The sequence below is a fragment of the Leuciscus leuciscus genome (genome assembly GCF_965113295.1).
Source record: "Leuciscus leuciscus genome assembly, chromosome: 19".
NCBI classification, from domain to species: Eukaryota; Metazoa; Chordata; class Actinopteri; order Cypriniformes; family Leuciscidae; genus Leuciscus; species Leuciscus leuciscus.
In genome coordinates this window covers 1,339,287-1,360,206 of record NC_138743.1, presented here as the reverse complement: position 1 = coordinate 1,360,206, position 20,920 = coordinate 1,339,287, and the positions used below count along the sequence as shown (strand labels likewise).

Below are 20,920 nucleotides of genomic sequence, written 5' to 3'. Positions count from 1 at the left end.
TTATGAAAAAACAAACAACTGAAATGGCAGATGGATGGATAGATAGATAGATAGATAGATAGATAGATAGATAGATAGATAGATAGATAGATAGATAGATAGATAGATAGATAGATAGATAGATAGATAGATAGATAGATAGATAGATAGATAGATAGAGTAACATAAAGATGGATGGATGGATGGATGGATGGATGGATGGATGGATGGATGGATGGATGGATGGATGGATGGTTAGATGGATGGATGGATGGATGGGTGGTTAGATGGATGGATAGATAGAGTAACATAAAAAAATACATACATTCATACATACATACAGTAAATAAATAAAATTAATTAATACATATAAAAACACAAAATACATATATTCATACAATAAGTAAGTAAATAAATAAATAAAATGCTGTAATATTTGACCTCTTGAACCCTTTTTCTGTGAGGAGCAGCAGTCCAGCAGATCACATGATGAACGTCTGCGACACACACCTCTGGATATCAGTGTGTGACGCACATCTCTACCTCCTCACACACACACACACACACACACACACACACACACACACACACACACTCTCTCTCTCAGCCGGCTGCTGTCCAGAACACACACTCGACACCGCCAATCTCATCTGGCTCCTGGCGCTCGCTGAGTGATAAATAAAACTGGTTTGTTGGCTGGCAGCATTTGAGGAATTGAAACATAACAGGGTTTGTGTGTCCAAATACTGAACGAGCAGATAAATCAGATTTTATGATGCAGCATTTCACCGAGAGACTGACTCTGATGACTCCAGTGATGCAGGGAAACAGGCTAACCATGTTTTAATCATGAAAAATAACGTGTTAGGCTGTAAATTAATATTAATGGCCACTACAATTCTACAGCCGTTAGCAAACAGGTCATTTTAGGCCTTTGTTTTTAAGTGAAATATTGGGGGGAAAAGAGGCAAAATTCACATTTATAGCTGTGGCAAAATAAAACTTTTGCATGCAATTTTATTTTAGTGTTTAATTGAACTTGCATGTCTCTGCATTTATTGCAAAAACGTACTAAATAAAACGATTAAACGACAGACAGACAGATCTGGCGCATTTGGGGAGCAATAACAATCATAAAAAAGTTCTGAGATACGGGAACAAACACGTCACAATATTCCTCATTATAATAATTCATGCGCAGAATAAAGGGGCGGGGCCTGGTAGAGTTAGTTAGTAGTGTGTTAAACTGGCGGTTATGGAAAGGGGCGGGACATTTCCCAAACACTCGAAGCGCTCGACCAATCACAACACACTGCTCCAGCCGACCAATCAGAGCACAGTGTGCTTTTCAGAAGGAGGGGCTTCATAGAGACAGGAAGTAAACAGAGCGTTACTGACAGACTGGGAAGAGAGGAGCCGCAACAATGGAGAATATGAGGAGAATAATCAACATTCAAGCAGGAAAACCTGTTCTAGTAGAGCCTGAAAGAGCATAATATGGCCTCTTTAAAATAACTACATGTTTTGCAGTTGTATGTAATCAGTCTAAAAAGTCTAATTCTTTAACTAATCTTGAGTCTGAACACCTGAACACAGTTTCTCCATCACATCTGTGAAAAAATAAATAAGCCTTTGTCTTGTAATGGACGTCGTCTGGGTTAATGGTGTTCATCCGGTCGTTGTGTGGTCATATTCATCTGGGAAATATGTGGGCAGAGCAGATGAACACTCCATTAAGACATTAATAAACACGTCTGACACCGTCACATTCCCTCAGGAGATCCAGCGGGGGAACTTTGGTCACGTTTAGAGCTTTATTTCAGAGATGATAAAACAAAAGAACTGTTTTTTCAGGCACTGCTCAATTTTGAGATTTTGCTCTTTTGCTTCCAGAAACAAGAGTGAAGCGGTTTGCTTTTGTCATGTGAACATCTGACTGCAATTAAGTCTGTACTCTGGTTTTTGGAAATAATCACATAATTGTTGCACGTAGTTATTGACTTCTGCACTGACGTCTCGAACAAACCCTTCATCATTAAGTAATAGCACCTGAAGAAGTATGAAAGACCTTTTTTAACCTTTTTTTGGTGCTCTTCAAAAAATTGCCTTTTTTTGTCAATGAAATTAACGTACTATATTTTAGTTTGATTAAGTTTTTTTTTCATATTTTGTATTTTTGGGGGATTTTTTTATACTAAATTATATTTACGCTGTATTTATAATCCATTTATTCACTTTTTGAGCATAGAAATTTTTTATTAAATTTCCAACTCAAACTGTCATAAATCTTGAACGCTTTAGAGCGACAGACTGAAGTTTGATCTCTGTTCAAAGACGACACTTGGCAGATTATTGCTGAAGTGAATAAAGTTTAAAAAAGTGAACTTAAAAAAAGTGACAGAATTTTACGTGTTTTGTTATGCTTTTTTTTTTACTCTAAAACTGCAAGAAAATCAAAGCCATAAACCTAAACAAGTTGTGCTCCACATTTGAGGCTGATATCTCAGTAAATGATCTTTCAGTGAGAGTGTGTTCGGCTGCAGTACCAAACGCTTCCACTAGAGGAAACTCTCTCATTTCCAATGCGTCATTTCTGACCGTGAGGAGCACAAGAGTGACTATTGTTTACAGGACCATTAAACCTTTTCCAATCATGTCCATGATTTTTTTGTGTGTTCACATAGCAAGTGTCAAAACCTTTACCAAGTTTTGTACTGCCCTGAACTGCAAAGTAAAAAAATAAAATAAATAAATAAAATTCGAGCATTTCGAGATTAAAGTCAAAACATTACGAGAATAAAGTTGTAATATTTTGAGATTAGTCAAAATTACGAGAATACAGTCTTCCGTAAAAGTTCTTTATATGCGTGTGTGTGTGTGTGTGTGTGTGTGTGTGTGTGTGTGTGTGTGTGTGTGTGTGTGTGTGTGTGTGTATGTGTGTGTGTGTGTGTGTGCGTGTGCGTCAGTGTGTAAATAAATGCGTTCGTGAAGTCGAACTTGATCTAAAAAAAATAGTAGCATTTTACTTTTATCTGGGCTTTCAACAAAAGGTAATTCTAGAGGTGCTAATCATTAATCTCAAAATATTTCGACTTTATTCTCGTAATTTTAGATTTTTTTAACGTTTTTTTTGCGGTTCACTTCCGTATTAGTATCATTCCGATGAAGTAAAAAAATAAATAATAAAAAAACATAAGTTTTTTCGGTCCAAAAAGCACGAGAGGTTGCACCAGGTCTCAGTCAGCACAGACGGCTATTATCGTGTGTGTTCTGGTCTCAGTCTCACCTGTGGTCGTGGGTGTCCGGTGACCAGGCAGGAGAGCTCCAGTGTCTCTCCCTCTCGGATGGTGTAAACCCTCTCGGAGTAACGCTCCTCCTCCACGTTACACGCGTGACCTGAGTGCACGATACGAACAGTAGGAGGCGCTGTGGAGAGAACACAAACATTCACTCTTTACTATTGTTGCTCGTATTGTTAGCTGGTTAAAGTTCACAACAAACAGCAATAACAGATCTAACCTTGCATTTACAGTTAAATGTGCCGTTTTTGCCGCTCTAAAAAAGAACAAGCCATCTTATCATTTACAGTAAAAAAAGCATGAATTGACATTCCAGGAACGCTTCTTAATAGTTCTTGTTATCAGTTATGTAGATTAGAATTCTGTAACAACTAACACTGGCAGTTAATAGTTCAGAATAATTAGGATTTATTTAAAGTCGTCTCTTCTGCTCACCAAAGCTGCAATTATTTGCTGGAAACTACAGTAAAAATTGTGACATATTATTAAATTTCGGCGCTATGTCTATTAAAGCAATTCAAGTCTGATCACAGCGAACAGTCAGGAGCATCACACAAACAGAAGTCAGTTAGTGTAGATAAATACATGCATGCAACACAGAAAGCATTCATCAATAACAGCCTTTTTCATGTTGTTTTGCTCAGTATTTGTGTGTGTGAAAGGCAAGTTCACACGAGATCATGAGCGAAGCCCACAGACATCTCTGCTAGTTTGTCTTTTACACCCGTAGCTCTTATTCTCACAGCATCATGCGTTTGTGAACTGATGTTTGCTGAGACAGATCATTGATGTCAGAATGAAGAGTGTGTTTTCAGCAGCTCAATAACGCTAAGTGTGAGAAACGCAGTGAAGACGGCGGAGGAATCGAGTGATGACATCACTTCCTTTGAGTCTGAGCGACACACACACACATATATAAAATAAATATAAAAAAATTAAAAAATAAAACAATAAAAATAAGTATATAAAATAAATATAATATATATATATATATATATATATATATATACACTGTAAAAAAAATTACATCCCCAAGTCAAAAATTTCAAGTGACCGATAACATCTACATTTTTCAATTAGTCTGACGATTATTTCTCATTGAGCCAATGTTAACAGAGTATTGCAACAAGAATTTCACTTGGGCCAATTGAAAAATTTAGATGTTATCGGTCACTTGAAATTTTTAATTTGGGAGGGTTAGAAATTTTTTACAGTGTATATAAAAATATATAAAATAAATATTTAAAAACATAAAAAAACATATTTGCATATGCAGTCATTAAATATGTGAGATCGCACAGAAAACTGAATACTGCACTTGTGTCTGAAGATGTTCTCTGGCATTTGATCCGTTTGCTTTAAAGTGTAAAACCCATTAGAGCAGAAGGTGCTGCTTCTCTTTCATGCGTTTAGAGTGTGATTGAGGTTTGATGTTTCCCACACACACTCTGCCTCGTTCATCATTTACATATCAAGCAGAAACAGGGAGGATTGTATATCCAGATATTTATTCGGGAACACAAACGTGGCGTCTCGAGGGCTTAACGTGTCGTTTCAGCAGCGCACGCGTTTACCTTCGACACTGATAGAGGAACAGCGAAGTCAAGAGAAACTCGTTATGTGAGCGACGGATTAGAGATACTGAACTCAACGACATCACACACACACTCACTCTCTCACTCTCTCACTCACTCACTCACTCACTCACACTCTCACTCTCTCACTCTCTCACTCACTCACTCACTCACTCACTCACTCACTCACTCACACTCACACTCACTCTCACTCTCACTCTCTCACTCTCTCACTCACTCACTCACTCACTCACTCACTCACTCAAACTCACTCTCTCACTCTCTCTCTCACTCACTCACTCACTCACTCACTCACTCACTCACTCTCACACACACAAATGCACTCACACACACACACACACACACACACACACACACACACACACACACTCACTCACACTCACTCTCTCACTCACTCACTCACACTCACTCACTCACACTCACTCACTCACACTCACTCACTCACTCTAACACACACACACTCACTCTCTCACTCTCTCACTCTCTCACTCAGTCTAACACACACACACTCACTCACTCACTCTCTCACTCACTCTCTCACTCTAACACACACACACACACACTCACTCACTCTCTCACTCTCTCACTCACTCACTCACTCACTCACTCTAACACACACACACACACACACACACACTCACTCTCTCACTCACTCACTCACTCACTCACTCACTCACTCACTCTAACACACACACACACACACACACACACACACTCACTCTCTCACTCACTCTCTCACTCACTCTCTCACTCACTCACTCACTCACTCACTCTAACACACACACACACACACACACACACACACACACACACACACACTCAGTCACTCACTCACTCACTCACTCACTCTAACACACACACACACACACACACACACACACTCACTCTCTCACTCACTCTCTCACTCTCTCGCTCACTCACTCAGTTGGATTTTGTCTTGCTTAGTTTGGGACATTTAATATTCAACAATATTATTGATCTGCCTTACTTAGGGTGGACGATGACGCAATTTTCTTCTAGAAACAAACTATGTTGTATTATTTTCATGTTATCTCTGTAAAGCTGCTTTGATACAAGCTGTACTGTAAAAAGCGCTTCATTGGAATGGTACTAATACGGAAGCCCTGAACCACAAAACAACAACAACAACAACAACAAAAATATACGTTAAAAAAATATATATCTAAAATTACGAGAATGCCTCACTCTAATGTTTCAGCTTATTGTAATTACATTTTACATAAATCGCTGCTGAGAAACTGTGGAAAAAACCCTCAATTTGTCCCGATTCAGTTTCATTTCAGGAAAGTCTCTTCTTTGAGAGTCTTGGATCAAGATGGTTGCATACTAAATATTTGAACTAACATGGAGCTTTTAAACTTTAATGATGTGAGGAAAAGATCAGAAGTGTGAACGCTCAGAGATGCATCAGCGACGGGACGCCAGACCAACACTTCATCCCATCATTCCCTGATTCTACACTCAACTCGTGTTCCTGCTCGAACTGTGATTCACGTCAAATCAAATAATTCATCCATCTATCTAGACATTCTCCAAACTGCTTGTCAAATGTAAGTTATCTGATTGGCCACTGCATTCATAAGCTCAACAGAAGTGTGTGTGATTGGTTATAATGTCCAACGGCAAAAAAAAAAAAAGAAAAAAAGAAATCTGATGCAAAGTAAGCAGATCTAAAAATGTAATGCAACGCTTTTCATTCAAATTCACATTTCCCTTTAATGGTGTAATAGATTGTGCAGAGGCATTTATTTTTATTTATTTTTATCCTTCTGTAGAATTTTGGGCCTTTTTTGATGCTAATCTAAAGCAGAACACGTTTGTCTTCCTACTAATACTTAATTCTTCATTCTAGAGCTGACTAATATTAACCAACACCATCCAACCAACTCACGACAGATGATCAGTCCTGTTAAACACTCAGTTTCACACTGAAATACGACCCAAACACGAAGAAGAGAGACATAGAGTGGCTTGAATCACACAGAACTGAACAATCAGACACCGAGCTTATCGATGAGATCACAGGAGCATGATGGGAAGAGGCCGTTATCTAGGTTGTAGTAAAGAGTAATGTACATGTCAAGGCCAGAAATCCTGAAAATACTGTAAGTCGAGGCTCTTTACCAAAAAGAGATGTATTTAATAACGCCGCGTCTACATCAGCGGAATGACTATAGTTCTGTCAGCAACTTTTCCTTTTCCAGAAGGAGAGGGCCGGTTTGACAGGGAACGCTGTAGTGCTTTATTATCATTTGTGCCGGAGAAACTGCGTATAACATCGTCCGTGTTCATCTATTACTTTAGCTAAAGCAACACCTGCAATTTGCATTTTAATGATCAGGATCCTCTTTCAGAGAGCCTTCAGCGTCCACGTCTTTTGTTAATGTTCACTTTCAGCCGCGCTCGATCCACATCAGTGTTTTTCCCTGGATGTTCTTTGTTGTGTGGCATTATAAAGCCATTAAAGCGCGCCGGCTCTGGATGTCGTCCCGTCAGACGCTGGTCATTTCTCTTATTTCTTTGTTTCTCGGGACTGGGACGAGACAGAAATCATCAGTGAAACACAATAACCGAAGCTCCTGCGGGAAACACACAGATCTCCTGTTATAGACTTTGATTTATAAAAAGACTTGTTTACGGGTGGTTGACATTTAAGCTTGAACACGGAGAAAGAACACAGAGAACAAGATGTGCGACTGATATTGTTTTGTTGCGCGGACCTTCGGTTATGGGAAAAGGTTATTGGTAATTGAATTTTTTGTTTTTGAAATTAATTTATCTCTCAGCATGTATTAGGCTGTGACCTACTGATAAAGAATATTCATCTGTGCTCAACATATACACAAATATGAGTCAGCACAACTGTTTTCAACACTGATAATAATCATAAATGTTTCTTGAGCATCAAATCATCATATTAGAGTGATTTGTGAAGGATCATGTGACACTGAAGACTGGAGTAATGATGCTGAAAATTCAGCTTTGATCACAGGAATAAATTACACTTTACTATATATTCACATTAAAACAGCTGAATAATATTTCATAATTTTTACAGTAAAAGCAGGCTTGGTGAGCAGAAGAGACTCAAAAACATTAAAAAATCTCAGCAAGACCTACTAACTAACATGATAAAACTAACATTAACCAATTCACATTAAACTGATAAATAAAGTTATGATTGACTGTAAACAAAGTGTTATTTTTCAAGTTCATATATAGTGATTTTTTTCATTTGAAAATAAAACAAAATTAAATTAAAATATAAAAATTAAATTAAATTAATTTAAATTAAATATATAAAATTAAATAAATAACAAATAACCAATCTAGCCATTCTCCAAACTGCTTGTGGAATGTAAGTTCTCTGATTGGCCACTGCATTCATAAGCTGGACAGAAGTGTGTGTGATTGGTTATAATGTCCAACGGCGCAACAACAACAACAAAAAAACATTTCAAAATAAATCTGATGCAAAGTAAGCAGATCTAAACTGTAACGCTACACTTCATTCAAATTCACATTTCCCTTTAATGGTGAAAGCTGGACTAGATTGTGCGGAGGCCTTTTAAACCGGTAAATAAAGTTATGATTGACTGTAAACAAAGTGTTATTTTTCATATAGTGATTTGCTTCATTTGAATAAAAAGCACAAACATGCCGCTTTAAACGATCAGGTCAAATCAAACACTGGTGTTGAGTCGCATGTCTTCAGTGTATGACAGTCTGGTAAACTGAACGGTAAAATGGCACAGGTTTGGTGTTTCCCTGCGAGTGTAAATGAAGTGTGTGTGTGTGTGTGTGTGTGTGTGTGTGTGTGTGTGTGTGTGTGTGTGTGTGTGTGTGTGTGTGTGTGTGTGTGTTGTCACGGACCGGCCCGCTGTGGCTCGTTCTGAGGTTATAGATCACTGAGGTTCAGATTAAGTCCTCTCACACCCGTCAGGTCTCCAGCGCTGGGCTTGTTGATAAGAGCGTCGCTCAAACACACACGCTTTATTTCAGACCATCACTGGAGAGTTATGACCAACGTCAGCCAATCCGGCTCTTATCCGGCTCTTATCCGGATCCGCAGATTCACAATCCCTGTCGTTTAGGGGAACAATCCCTGTACAGCAGGACGAGGATCATTACGGGACGAGCAGGACACAGGGAACACACTCACTTCATACCCGTTCATATTCAGAAAACTGGGTGGGGGGGGTATGCTTTAGCTCATAAACACACTCTGAAAGATTCTTTAATGGTTCTCTGCAGCATTGCAAGATTCAGCAGAACAAAACAAAAAACTGTTTAAGAAGCAATTTGTGAACCAGGAAGACTAATTTTTAAAAAGAGCTCATATTTATGTGTGTGTGTGTGTGTGTGTGTGTGTGTGTGTGTGTGTGTGTGTGTGTGTGTGTGTGTGTGTGTGTGTGTGTGTGTGTGTGTGTGTGTGTTAAAAATTACATACAATTTTAAATGTAACAAATTTATTAAGTTAAAAATGAACATAAATTCACAATAATTAATATAATTAAAATACAATATTAATGCCCTATTTTTATTTTATTATTATTATTATTATTTTACTTTTATTGTATTATTTGTAATACATAAATTATATATATATATATATATACTATTGTACACTATTTAACATTTGACATATTACACTATTACACTATTTAACATTATGTACAACCAATTTTACAAAATTAATATGAATTAATATAATATAAATATGATAATTATTATTATAATAATAATCTCTCATCCATGCTTATTTAATATCAATATTATTATTATTTTAGTTTAATTTTGTTAATCTTTGAAAAGAGCTCAGATATATATAATTTATTTGTGTGTATACACTCAAAATTCTCAGTATGTCAACATTATCAAATTCATCCATGATCAAATAATCTGTGTTATCCACATTCCTATTATGTATAACTTTGAACTCTATTCTCATACTGTATGGCAACTATCATCATAGCTCATTTATTTCTCCCAACAAATGAAAGATATTTTAATGAGACACAAGCGAGTCTGCTGAGCAATGAAGGAGAAACCACTGAGCCGTGACATCATCGCTCACAGGCGGGAATTAAGAGAGCAGTTTATCCTGAATAATGAGTCCATCCTGACGAATGCACTCCGGACAGAGAACGCTGCGATTTAAGATGTTTCCATGCCAGAGAAACGGCAGGACAATGAATCCTAAACGACTGTAAATCAAAGACGTGAGCGTTTGCTCTGAGGAATCCCGACACAAGAGCATCAGTCAAACATCACAGGAGCGATAACTAGAGGGATGAGCTCGGAAATCACACAAACAAAGAGAAACGGAGACGGGAAAATACAATCGAGCTCGAGACAAAAATGATGAAGAATGACGAGGTGGAAAACAAGAGCTGACGAGAGACTAAAGCACAGAATCCATGTTGACCTATTTCTGTAGGTTTATGAAGCTGATTCACAATATATTTACACTGATTTAGCTGGCAATAATAAATTAAACCACATTAATCATGATATTACAATCATTTAATTAATTAAGATTTTTTAAAGACATTACATTAATTGTCCATCTTTGTCATGTGACGAGTTTGATTCATTTCCATGACTCAGTTCAAATCATGAATAAACATATTATTTTAGTTATTTTAGTGCATATGAATAAATTGTATTCTGTTAATAGTTGCACTTTCAAGCCATTTTAGAGAACAATCGTACAAATAATGCTTTTTTATTTGCATTGATGGTTCCATGAAGAACTCTCAATGTCAATGGAACCACAAAATGTTCTTTATTGGCATTAATGGTTCCATGAAGAACCTTTAACATCCATGGAACCACAAAAGGTTAATTATTGGCGTCAATGGTTCCATGAAGAACCTTTAATGTCCATGGAGCCACGAAGGGTTCTTTATTGGCATTGGGGTTCATTATTGGCATTGATGGTTCCATGAAGAACCTTTAATGTCCATGGAGCCACAAAAGGTTCATTATTGGCATTGGGGTTCATTATTGGCATTGATGGTTCCATGAAGAACCCTCAACTTCCATGGAACCACAAAAGGTTCTTAATTGACATTGATGGTTCCATGAAGGTTATTTAATGTCCATGGAACCTCAAAAGGTTATTTATTGACATTAATGGTTCCATGAAGAACCCTCAACTTCCATAGATCCACAAAATGTTCTTTATTGACATCGATGGTCCCACAAAGAACCCTCAACTTCCATAGAACCACAAAAGGTTCATTATTATCATCAATGGTTTCATGAAGAACCTTTAATGTCCATGGAACCACGAAGGGTTCTTTATTGGTATTGGGGTTCATTATTGGCATCAATGGTTCCATGAAGAACCCTCAACTTCCATGGAACCACAAAAGGTTCTTTACTGACATTAATGGTTCCATGAAGAACCTTCAACTTCCATAGAACCACAAAAGGTTCTTTATTGACATTTATGGTTCCACAAAGAACCCTCAACTTCCATAGAACCACAAAAGGTTCTTTATTAGCATCAATGGTTTCATGAAAAACCCTCAACGTCCATGGGACCACACAAAAGGTTCTTTAAAGAGGAAAAAGGTTCTTCAGATTATTAAAAAGATCTTCTCACTAAGAAAACAAAGGTTCTTTTTTAGAACTCCTCTCTGAAAAAGTTTCTTTGGGGAACCAAAACTGGTTCTTAAATGGCATCGCTGCGGAAAAAAAACTTTTTGGAATCTTTATTTTTAAGAGTGCAGATACAAAAATATGGAATTGCATATACAATATCATCTAAAAAATGTTTTTTTGCATTAGTGCTGAGACCTGACGCAATCCCATCATCCTCTCTGGCCCCCGGAGAACAACATCGGCTCTCCTCCTTCATCCTCACTCGATTAAAGCCCGAAAAGTCACAATTAATCAAGTGACAAGAGTTCAACCCTGACAAGAGTTCAATTAGGACCGAGTGTGATGGTGATCAAACGCAGCAGTTCACAGGAAGTCCTGATTAAAGAGACAGTAACAGGATTAACAGTGTCATTTAGGCACGTTTGTTGTGTTTAGTAAACACAGAAAACAGGATAGAGGAAACGACACACACCGGGAACAGAACAGCAAACGTGGGACTGCATAATTACATCTATGGAGAAATAATTAAATCCTCACAAACTCAGGCAATTGCTCTGGGACAATCACGCTAGAGTCTGCGAGAACATTAGAGAACAATAAAGACTGCAGGACACCGTCTGCAAATTACACATCTCACAACACTCTTAGTTCATTTAAACTTCTGAGCGCTTTGGGTTTTTAGACTAGCATTAAACATCTGTGTGTGATATTTAGGCCATGGATTACTGATCAGCTCCACATCTGTCTTCAGTTAACAGCTGGAACTAAAAGACTATCACACTGTTGGCAACTTCTGATTAACAACTAATGTAAAGTGCCTCACACACCTGAAGTTTGCAAATATTTGAATGAGAAACCTTTTCCCAAAACATTGCTCACTAAAATATCTGTATTTTTTAATATGTAATATTTGTATTTGTAAAATATTTGTATTTTGTAACATATAATATTTGAATTTTTGCATAATATTTGTGATTTATGCCGGGGGTTTTTTGTGTGTGATTTATGAAAATAATTTTTTGCTATTTTTCAAAAACTGTTGCTCATTAAAATATTTTTTTTATGTACACTATTATTGTGATTTTTCAAAAGCTAGCTCATTCAAATATTTTTATTTTTCCAAAAACGTTGCTCATAATTATATTTTTTTGCTTTTTGCAAACTATTTTTGTGATTTTTCAATATATTTTTATTTTTGTAAATCATTATTGTGATTTATGTATACTGTTTTTGTCATTTTTACAAAAATGTTGATCATTAAAATATTATTGCAAAGTATTTTTGTGATGTTTTGCTCATAAAATTGTTTGTTTTTGTGAACTATATTTTGTGATTTTTCCAAAAATATTGCTCATTGAAATATTTTTGCAACATTAAACATTCAAATATTTTTGTGATTTTTGCAAATAATTTTTGGTGATAAAAAATTAAAATAAAATGTTCATAAAAATATTTTTGTGATTTTTGCAAACTAAAAAAACAACGTTTTCAAGTCAAATGATGGCGAGACAACAACACAATGACAGCCAGACGAGAAACATGATTTTAAATGCAGTATTTGACTCATATAGAGTGCTATACAGTGTGTGAGATATCCAGACATGAGTATTTCAGCTCTTCTGGATCCAGCATAGAGTGCTATACAGTGTGTGAGATATCCAGACATGAGTATTTCAGCTCTTCCGGATCCAGCATAGAGTGCTATACAGTGTGTGAGATATCCAGACATGAGTATCTCAGCTCTTCCGGATCCAGCATAGAGTGCTATACAGTGTGTGAGATATCCAGACATAAGTATCTCAGCTCTTCCGGATCCAGCATAGAGTGCTATACAGTGTGTGAGATATCCAGACATGAGTATCTCAGCTCTTCTGGATCCAGCATAGAGTGCTATATATACAGTGTGTGAGATATCCAGACATGAGTATCTCAGCTCTTCTGGATCCAGCATAGAGTGATATACAGTGTGTGAGATATCCAGACATGAGTATCTCAGCTCTTCTGGATCCAGCATAGAGTGCTATACAGTGTGTGAGATATCCAGACATGAGTATTTCAGCTCTTCCGGATCCAGCATAGAGTGCTATACAGTGTGTGAGATATCCAGACATAAGTATCTCAGCTCTTCCGGATCCAGCATAGAGTGCTATACAGTGTGTGAGATATCCAGACATGAGTATTTCAGCTCTTCCGGATCCAGCATAGAGTGCTATACAGTGTGTGAGATATCCAGACATAAGTATCTCAGCTCTTCCGGATCCAGCATAGAGTGCTATACAGTGTGTGAGATATCCAGACATGAGTATCTCAGCTCTTCTGGATCCAGCATAGAGTGCTATATATACAGTGTGTGAGATATCCAGACATGAGTATCTCAGCTCTTCTGGATCCAGCATAGAGTGATATACAGTGTGTGAGATATCCAGACATGAGTATCTCAGCTCTTCTGGATCCAGCATAGAGTGCTATACAGTGTGTGAGATATCCAGACATGAGTATCTCAGCTCTTCTGGATCCAGCATAGAGTGCTATACAGTGTGTGAGATATCCAGACATGAGTATCTCAGCTCTTCTGGATCCAGCATAGAGTGCTATACAGTGTGTGAGATATCCAGACATGAGTATTTCAGCTCTTCCGGATCCAGCATAGAGTGCTATACAGTGTGTGAGATATCCAGACATGAGTATTTCAGCTCTTCCGGATCCAGCATAGAGTGCTATACAGTGTGTGAGATATCCAGACATGAGTATCTCAGCTCTTCTGGATCCAGCATAGAGTGCTATACAGTGTGTGAGATATCCAGACATGAGTATCTCAGCTCTTCTGGATCCAGCATAGAGTGCTATACAGTGTGTGAGATATCCAGACATGAGTATTTCAGCTCTTCCGGATCCAGCATAGAGTGCTATACAGTGTGTGAGATATCCAGACATGAGTATTTCAGCTCTTCCGGATCCAGCATAGAGTGCTATACAGTGTGTGAGATATCCAGACATGAGTATTTCAGCTCTTCCGGATCCAGCATAGAGTGCTATACAGTGTGTGAGATATCCAGACATGAGTATTTCAGCTCTTCCGGATCCAGCATAGAGTGCTATACAGTGTGTGAGATATCCAGACATGAGTATTTCAGCTCTTCTGGATCCAGCATAGAGTGCTATACAGTGTGTGAGATATCCAGACATGAGTATCTCAGCTCTTCTGGATCCAGCATAGAGTGCTATACAGTGTGTGAGATATCCAGACATGAGTATCTCAGCTCTTCTGGATCCAGCATAGAGTGCTATACAGTGTGTGAGATATCCAGACATGAGTATTTCAGCTCTTCTGGATCCAGCATAGAGTGCTATACAGTGTGTGAGATATCCAGACATGAGTATCTCAGCTCTTCCGGATCCAGCATAGAGTGCTATACAGTGTGTGAGATATCCAGACATGAGTATCTCAGCTCTTCTGGATCCTGCATCCTGAAGTCGATGTGTTTCGGTTCAGCGCCTGATGAGTGTCTGAATGAGGCTCGCTGTGTTTATAACTATTCTAGTGATGTTAAACAAAGACTGACAGAGTTGAAGCGTAATGATCGTAATGTTGAAGTCATGACACTTACAGCCTACATTTAGCTTTGTACTTCGGCTTGATTTGTGAAGATTATCATGATGAACAAAACGTGTGAGAATCATAAACTTGTGATGTTCACAGATGGTATTTTCTACAATAATCCAATACAAAGATCCATCATCACCGGAGCGCTTGATAAATGCTTCGAGCGCTTCAGGACATTAAAGGTGATGTTTCAGTCTAAATGTTCCTGTTTGTTTAGAGAAGGCTCTAGCAAGAACACATCGTCCCTACAGAAATATGTTTCACATTAGAGATATGTTAAAGCAGAATGGCTGAACGCCGGCCAATTAAGCGTGTAATTAATTCAGAGCTTTCCGCTCGCAGTGAAAGATAACCAGAAGACGATAATCAACAAACACGATTGGAAAGCAAACGAAACTTAAAACGTTGGTCTTTTCTCCAGGCAGATTCAGTCTGTGCTCATGAACTCAGTCCAGGATGGAAGATTACCAAACAGAAAGTTTATGTTTGGAAGAGAGAAAATAGTAAAAACAGAAGTTTTTAACAGAAGTTATAAACATGCAGTAACATTATTAAAATGTTTGTTCAAAGTTATCTGGTCTTTAATAATGTTTTCAAACGTTATTTATACATCGTGGAACTTTTTTCTGAAACATTTTACTTTATCTAACTTTTTTTTTTAAATGTTTCTACTTGTTTCAGAACATTCAAATGTAACGTTCCCATAATGTTTGATGAATGATACAATGGAATGTTTCCTTAACGTTCACATAACTAAAAGTCTTTAAAATCTAACAATTTTTTTTACAAATATATTTTAGATTTTTACAAACAATTATTGTGATTTTTTTTTTTTTACATTGCTTATAAAAATATTTTTGTGATTTATAATCATTCATGGAACTTTTTTTCCTGAAACATTTAACTTCATCTAACAATTATTGAATGTTTCTACTTGTTTCTGAACATTCAAAAGTAACATTCCCATATTTTTTGTAGAATGATACAATGGAATGTTTCTTTAATGCTCACATACCCAAAAGTTTTCAAATTGTAATTTTTTAGATTTGCTAACGATTTTTGCAATTTTTCCAAAAATGTTGCTCACAAAAACATTTTTGTGATTTATAAATCATTCATTGAACTTCTTTTTTTCCCCCTGAAACGTTTTAGTTCGTCTAACATTTTTTAAATGTTACTACTTGTTTCAGAACGTTCAGAGAACATTCAAAAGCAATCGTAATGTGATTCATAATTCATAAGTAATTCATAATGTCTGAAGAACAATACAATTATAAAAGGGAACAGAATTATAAAATGGATGTTCGTATAACCAAGAACATTTCCAGAAATAACGTTTTCATAACTTCACGGGAATGTTAGCAGAACATTCTTAGAATTTAGGGAAATAGAATTGCTGTCCCTATGAAACACTAGTGAAGTAAATCTGCTGATTGAAACAGATCTTTCTCCATAACCGAGCGGACGAGAAGTGTGTCAAACAACGAGCGGATCACGAGAGCATGAAATTGAGGACGAACGACCGACAGAGACAAAGAAGGACAGAAGGAGGGAGAACGGATAAACATGACGTGGTTGTTCTGTAACGCCGAGTGCTGGTGTGATTGAGCTCTCGTGACCTTTGACCTGCAGAAGGGAAAGTAATTTCAGCATGAATGGAGCGGCTGTAAAACCGACGCGCTTCACATGAGGGTCAAACTATGATTGCTGGAGCGCTTGAACAACACAGAAACATTCAAAATCATTTCTTGCAAAGAAAATCCAGTCCACTCCTGTGAGCACACAAGCAGGCACACACACATATATATACATATATAAATATATATTAAAGAGGCCATATTAGGCTCTACTAGAACAGGTTTTCCTGCTTGAATGTTGATTATTCTCCTCATATTCTCCATTGTTGCGGCTCCTCTCTTCCCAGTCTGTCAGTAACGCTCTGTTTACTTCCTGTCTCTATGAAGCCCCTCCTTCTGAAAAGCACACTGTGCTCTGATTGGTTGGCTGGAGCAGTGTGTTGTGATTGGTCGAGCGCTTCGAGTGTGTTTGGGAAATGTCCCGTCCCTTACCATAACCGGCAGTTTAACACACTACTAACTAACTCAACCAGGCCCCGCCCCTTTATTCTGCGCAATAATTATTATAATGACGAATATTCATTCCCTGAAGAAACTCACGACTACAATAGAGGCGTTTCTGCAGATAACTGGAGTGAATGATACAAAAATGACATATTTAGGGATAAAAATATTGTATGCTCTGTTAGTTAATCCTAACATTAACCGACAATAAGCAATGCATTCGTTGCAGTATTTATTCATCTTTGTTAATGTTATGTTAATAAAAATGCAACTATTCATTGTTAGTTCACGTCAGCTCGGGTCCATTAAATAATATTAACAGATAAGACTTTTGATTTGATAATGATTGTATTAGTAAATGTTGAATTTAACATAACTAAGATTAACAAATGCTTTAGAAGTATTTTTCATTGTTAGTTCGTGTAAACTAATGAAACCTTAGCGTAAAGTCTTACCAAAATATTCCATCAGAAAAAATACACTTTTTCCAACAAAATTGTAATATTTTTATTTGAATGCAACAATGTATCTTTAGCAACACGTCGGAGATAAAAAAAATATATATATGTAAAAATATCTAAAACAAAAGAAATTGACATAAGACGCAAAATTGAGAGTTTTGAGAGTATAGTATTAGTGCTGATTAATCACATTCAAAATAAAAGTTTGTGTTTACATAATATATGTATGCATTTATTAAAACATTTTTTTATTGATATATAAAATATTTATGTTTATAATATAAAGTATGTATAAATAATATATACATACAAATATTTCTTAAATATATACATGCATGTGTGTGTATTTACATATACATAATAATTATACACAGCACACACACATATATTATGCGATTTATCACGATAAGTCGTCGCCCAGCGCTATTAAACAAACTTTTAAGTTAATTGTAAGGGTTAAGCTTAGTATTTCTTGTTTAAACAACAACCGTAGTATTACGGGAACGCAAAAAGATCCCGACAGTAAATCAAGGAAATAATCGTTTCCACAGTGAGCATATAGACCTCCAGTCGAACAGCATTACATGTTCACTGGAAAATATTATTTCCTTGGTTTGCTGTCGGGATCTTTTTGCACGTTTCTGAAGCGTTTGTTTGTTGGAGAGCAGATTCACTGCGATCCTGACGACAGAATGATTCAGTATCCGAGCGAATGGGATTCTGGAGGATAATTCGGCTCTGATCACACGGAGCAGGACAATATATCACAGCCCGACTGCACACGTATGATTTATGACGATACACACCGTTTCATAATGAAAGTCAAGGGCATCTATAGGCCTGTCGGTGTGAGAGAAGCGCTAATGCTTCGAACCCGAGACTAAATCCACTACAAAACGGCAACAAGAACCAGAGAGACGCTGTGATCCTTCATCCAGTCCAACGTCACATTACTCTTCTGTTAGAGGAACATTCCCTGAGAGCCCTTCCTCTGGTTTAAATGGGTTTTCTTTTTTCTTTTTACATGAAATCACTACACCATCGTAGACTCTTCTGCTCACCAAAGCTGCATTTATCTGATCAAAAATACAGTAAAAATAGTGAAATATTATTCTAATGTAAATCATCTGTTTTCTATGTGAATATATAGTAAAGTGTAATTTATTACTGTGATCAAAGCTGAATGTTCAGCATCATTACTCCAGTCTTCAGTGTCACATGATCCTTCACAAATCACTCTAACATGAGGATTAGATGCTCAAGAAACATTTATAATTATTATCAATGTTGAAAACAATCATATTTCTGTGGAAACCGTCATACACTACCATTCAGAAGTTTGGAGTGAGTCAAATGAACACTTTTATTCATCAAGGACGCATTAAATTGATCAAAAGTGACAGTATAAGACATTAATAATGTTACAAAATATTCTATCTCAGATAAATGCTGTTCTTTTCAGCTTTCTATTCATCAAAGAATCATGAAAAATAAAATGCTCCCAGAAAAATATGACCGTTTTCAACATTGATAATAATCATAAATGTTTCTTGAGCATCTAATCCTCATATTATACTGATTTGTGAAGGATCATGTGACACTGAAGACTGGAGTAATGATGCTGAAAATTCAGCTTTGATCACAGGAATTACACTTTACTATATATTCACATAAAAAACAGCTGATTTACATTAGAATAATATTTCACTGTTTTTACTGTATTTTTGATCAAATAAATGTAGCCTTGGTGAGCAGAAGAGACTCTTTCAAAAACACAGTATCCATCCACTATATGCCAGTGTTAAACAAAGTTAATAGTTAGAGTTATATATAGTTAATAGAGTTGAAATGTAACATTTTTTGATCATTTATCAGTGAGACTAGCAGAAGAACATATGGCTGCACCTTTCTGATGCTTCACTCCTCTTAACAAGGCTTTAATCATGAGCTTCATCAGCACTGACACGAGCGAACGATTCCCAGAGACAACATTAACAACGCAGAGTCTCCGGACCTGACGTGTCGTTCGTTTGAGGATCCAGCAATTATTCATGCCAGCCGGGATTCAGCGTGAGGCTTTGTGATGCCGAACGCTGGGAATGTTGTGAATGAATGAAGGTTAAATGCGGACCAAACACTTCAGAGTCGCTCTAATTAGAGTTTCTTTCATGCGTCTGTGAGGGTCTAAACAGCACGGGTCGCACAAAACATTCATGGAGAATTACCACATGAATTTTAGCACTCGCACTTGACTGTTTAACTGATGCTGCACAAACACACTCACACTGATGCTGCACAAACACACTCACTAATGCTGCAAAAACACACTCACACTGATGCTGCACAAACACACACACCAATGCTGCAAAAAACACACTCACACTGATGCTGCAGAAACACACTCACACTGATGCTGCACAAACACACACACCAATGCTGCAAAAACACACTCACACTGATGCTGCAAAAACACAATCACACTGATGCTGCACAAACACACTCACACTGATGCTGCAAAAACACAATCACACTGATGCTGCACAAACACACTCACTAATGCTGCAAAAACACACTCAAACTAATGCTGCAAAAACACAATCACACTGATGCTGCACAAACACACTCACACTGATGCTGCACAAACACACTCACACTGATGCTGCACAAACACACTCACACTAATGCTGCACAAACACACTCACTAATGCTGCACAAACACACACTAATGCTGCACAAACACACTCACACTGATGCTACACAAACACACACACTAATGCTGTACAAACACACTCACACTGATGCTGCACAAACACACTCACACTGATGCTACACAAACACACACACTAATGCTGTACAAACACACTCACACTGATGCTGCACAAACACACTCACACTGATGCTGCACAAACACACTCACACTAATGCTGCAAAAACACACTCACACTGATGCTGCACAAACACACTCACACTGATGCTGCACAAACACACTCACACTGATGCTGCACAAACACACTCACACTGATGCTGCACAAACACACTCACACTGATGCTGCACAAACACACTCACACTAATGCTGCACAAACACACTCACTAATGCTGCACAAACACACACTAATGCTGCACAAACACACTCACACTGATGCTACACAAACACACACACTAATGCTGTACAAACACACTCACACTGATGCTGCACAAACACACTCACACTGATGCTACACAAACACACACACTAATGCTGTACAAACACACTCACACTGATGCTGC

At 37.3% G+C, this 20,920-nt stretch overlaps 1 protein-coding gene and 1 long non-coding RNA gene across 4 annotated transcripts in view; one reads left to right on the top strand and one right to left on the bottom strand.

Moving 5' to 3' along the window:
• Positions 1–20,920, bottom strand: part of LOC309481994 (MAM domain-containing glycosylphosphatidylinositol anchor protein 2) — a 201,012-nt gene that overhangs the window by 150,077 nt on the left and 30,015 nt on the right. For all 3 annotated transcript variants that reach the window (XM_082147153.1, XM_082147152.1, XM_082147154.1), the window contains exon 2: positions 3,266–3,405. In XM_082147153.1, coding sequence (XP_082003279.1) covers positions 3,266–3,405 — 140 coding nt within the window. The remainder of the gene's footprint in view (positions 1–3,265; positions 3,406–20,920) is intronic.
• LOC309482160 overlaps positions 18,704–20,920 on the top strand; it is a 225,253-nt gene continuing 223,036 nt past the window's right edge. Inside the window, exon 1 of the long non-coding RNA XR_014200246.1 lies at positions 18,704–18,938. This is a non-coding gene — a long non-coding RNA (uncharacterized lncRNA). The remainder of the gene's footprint in view (positions 18,939–20,920) is intronic.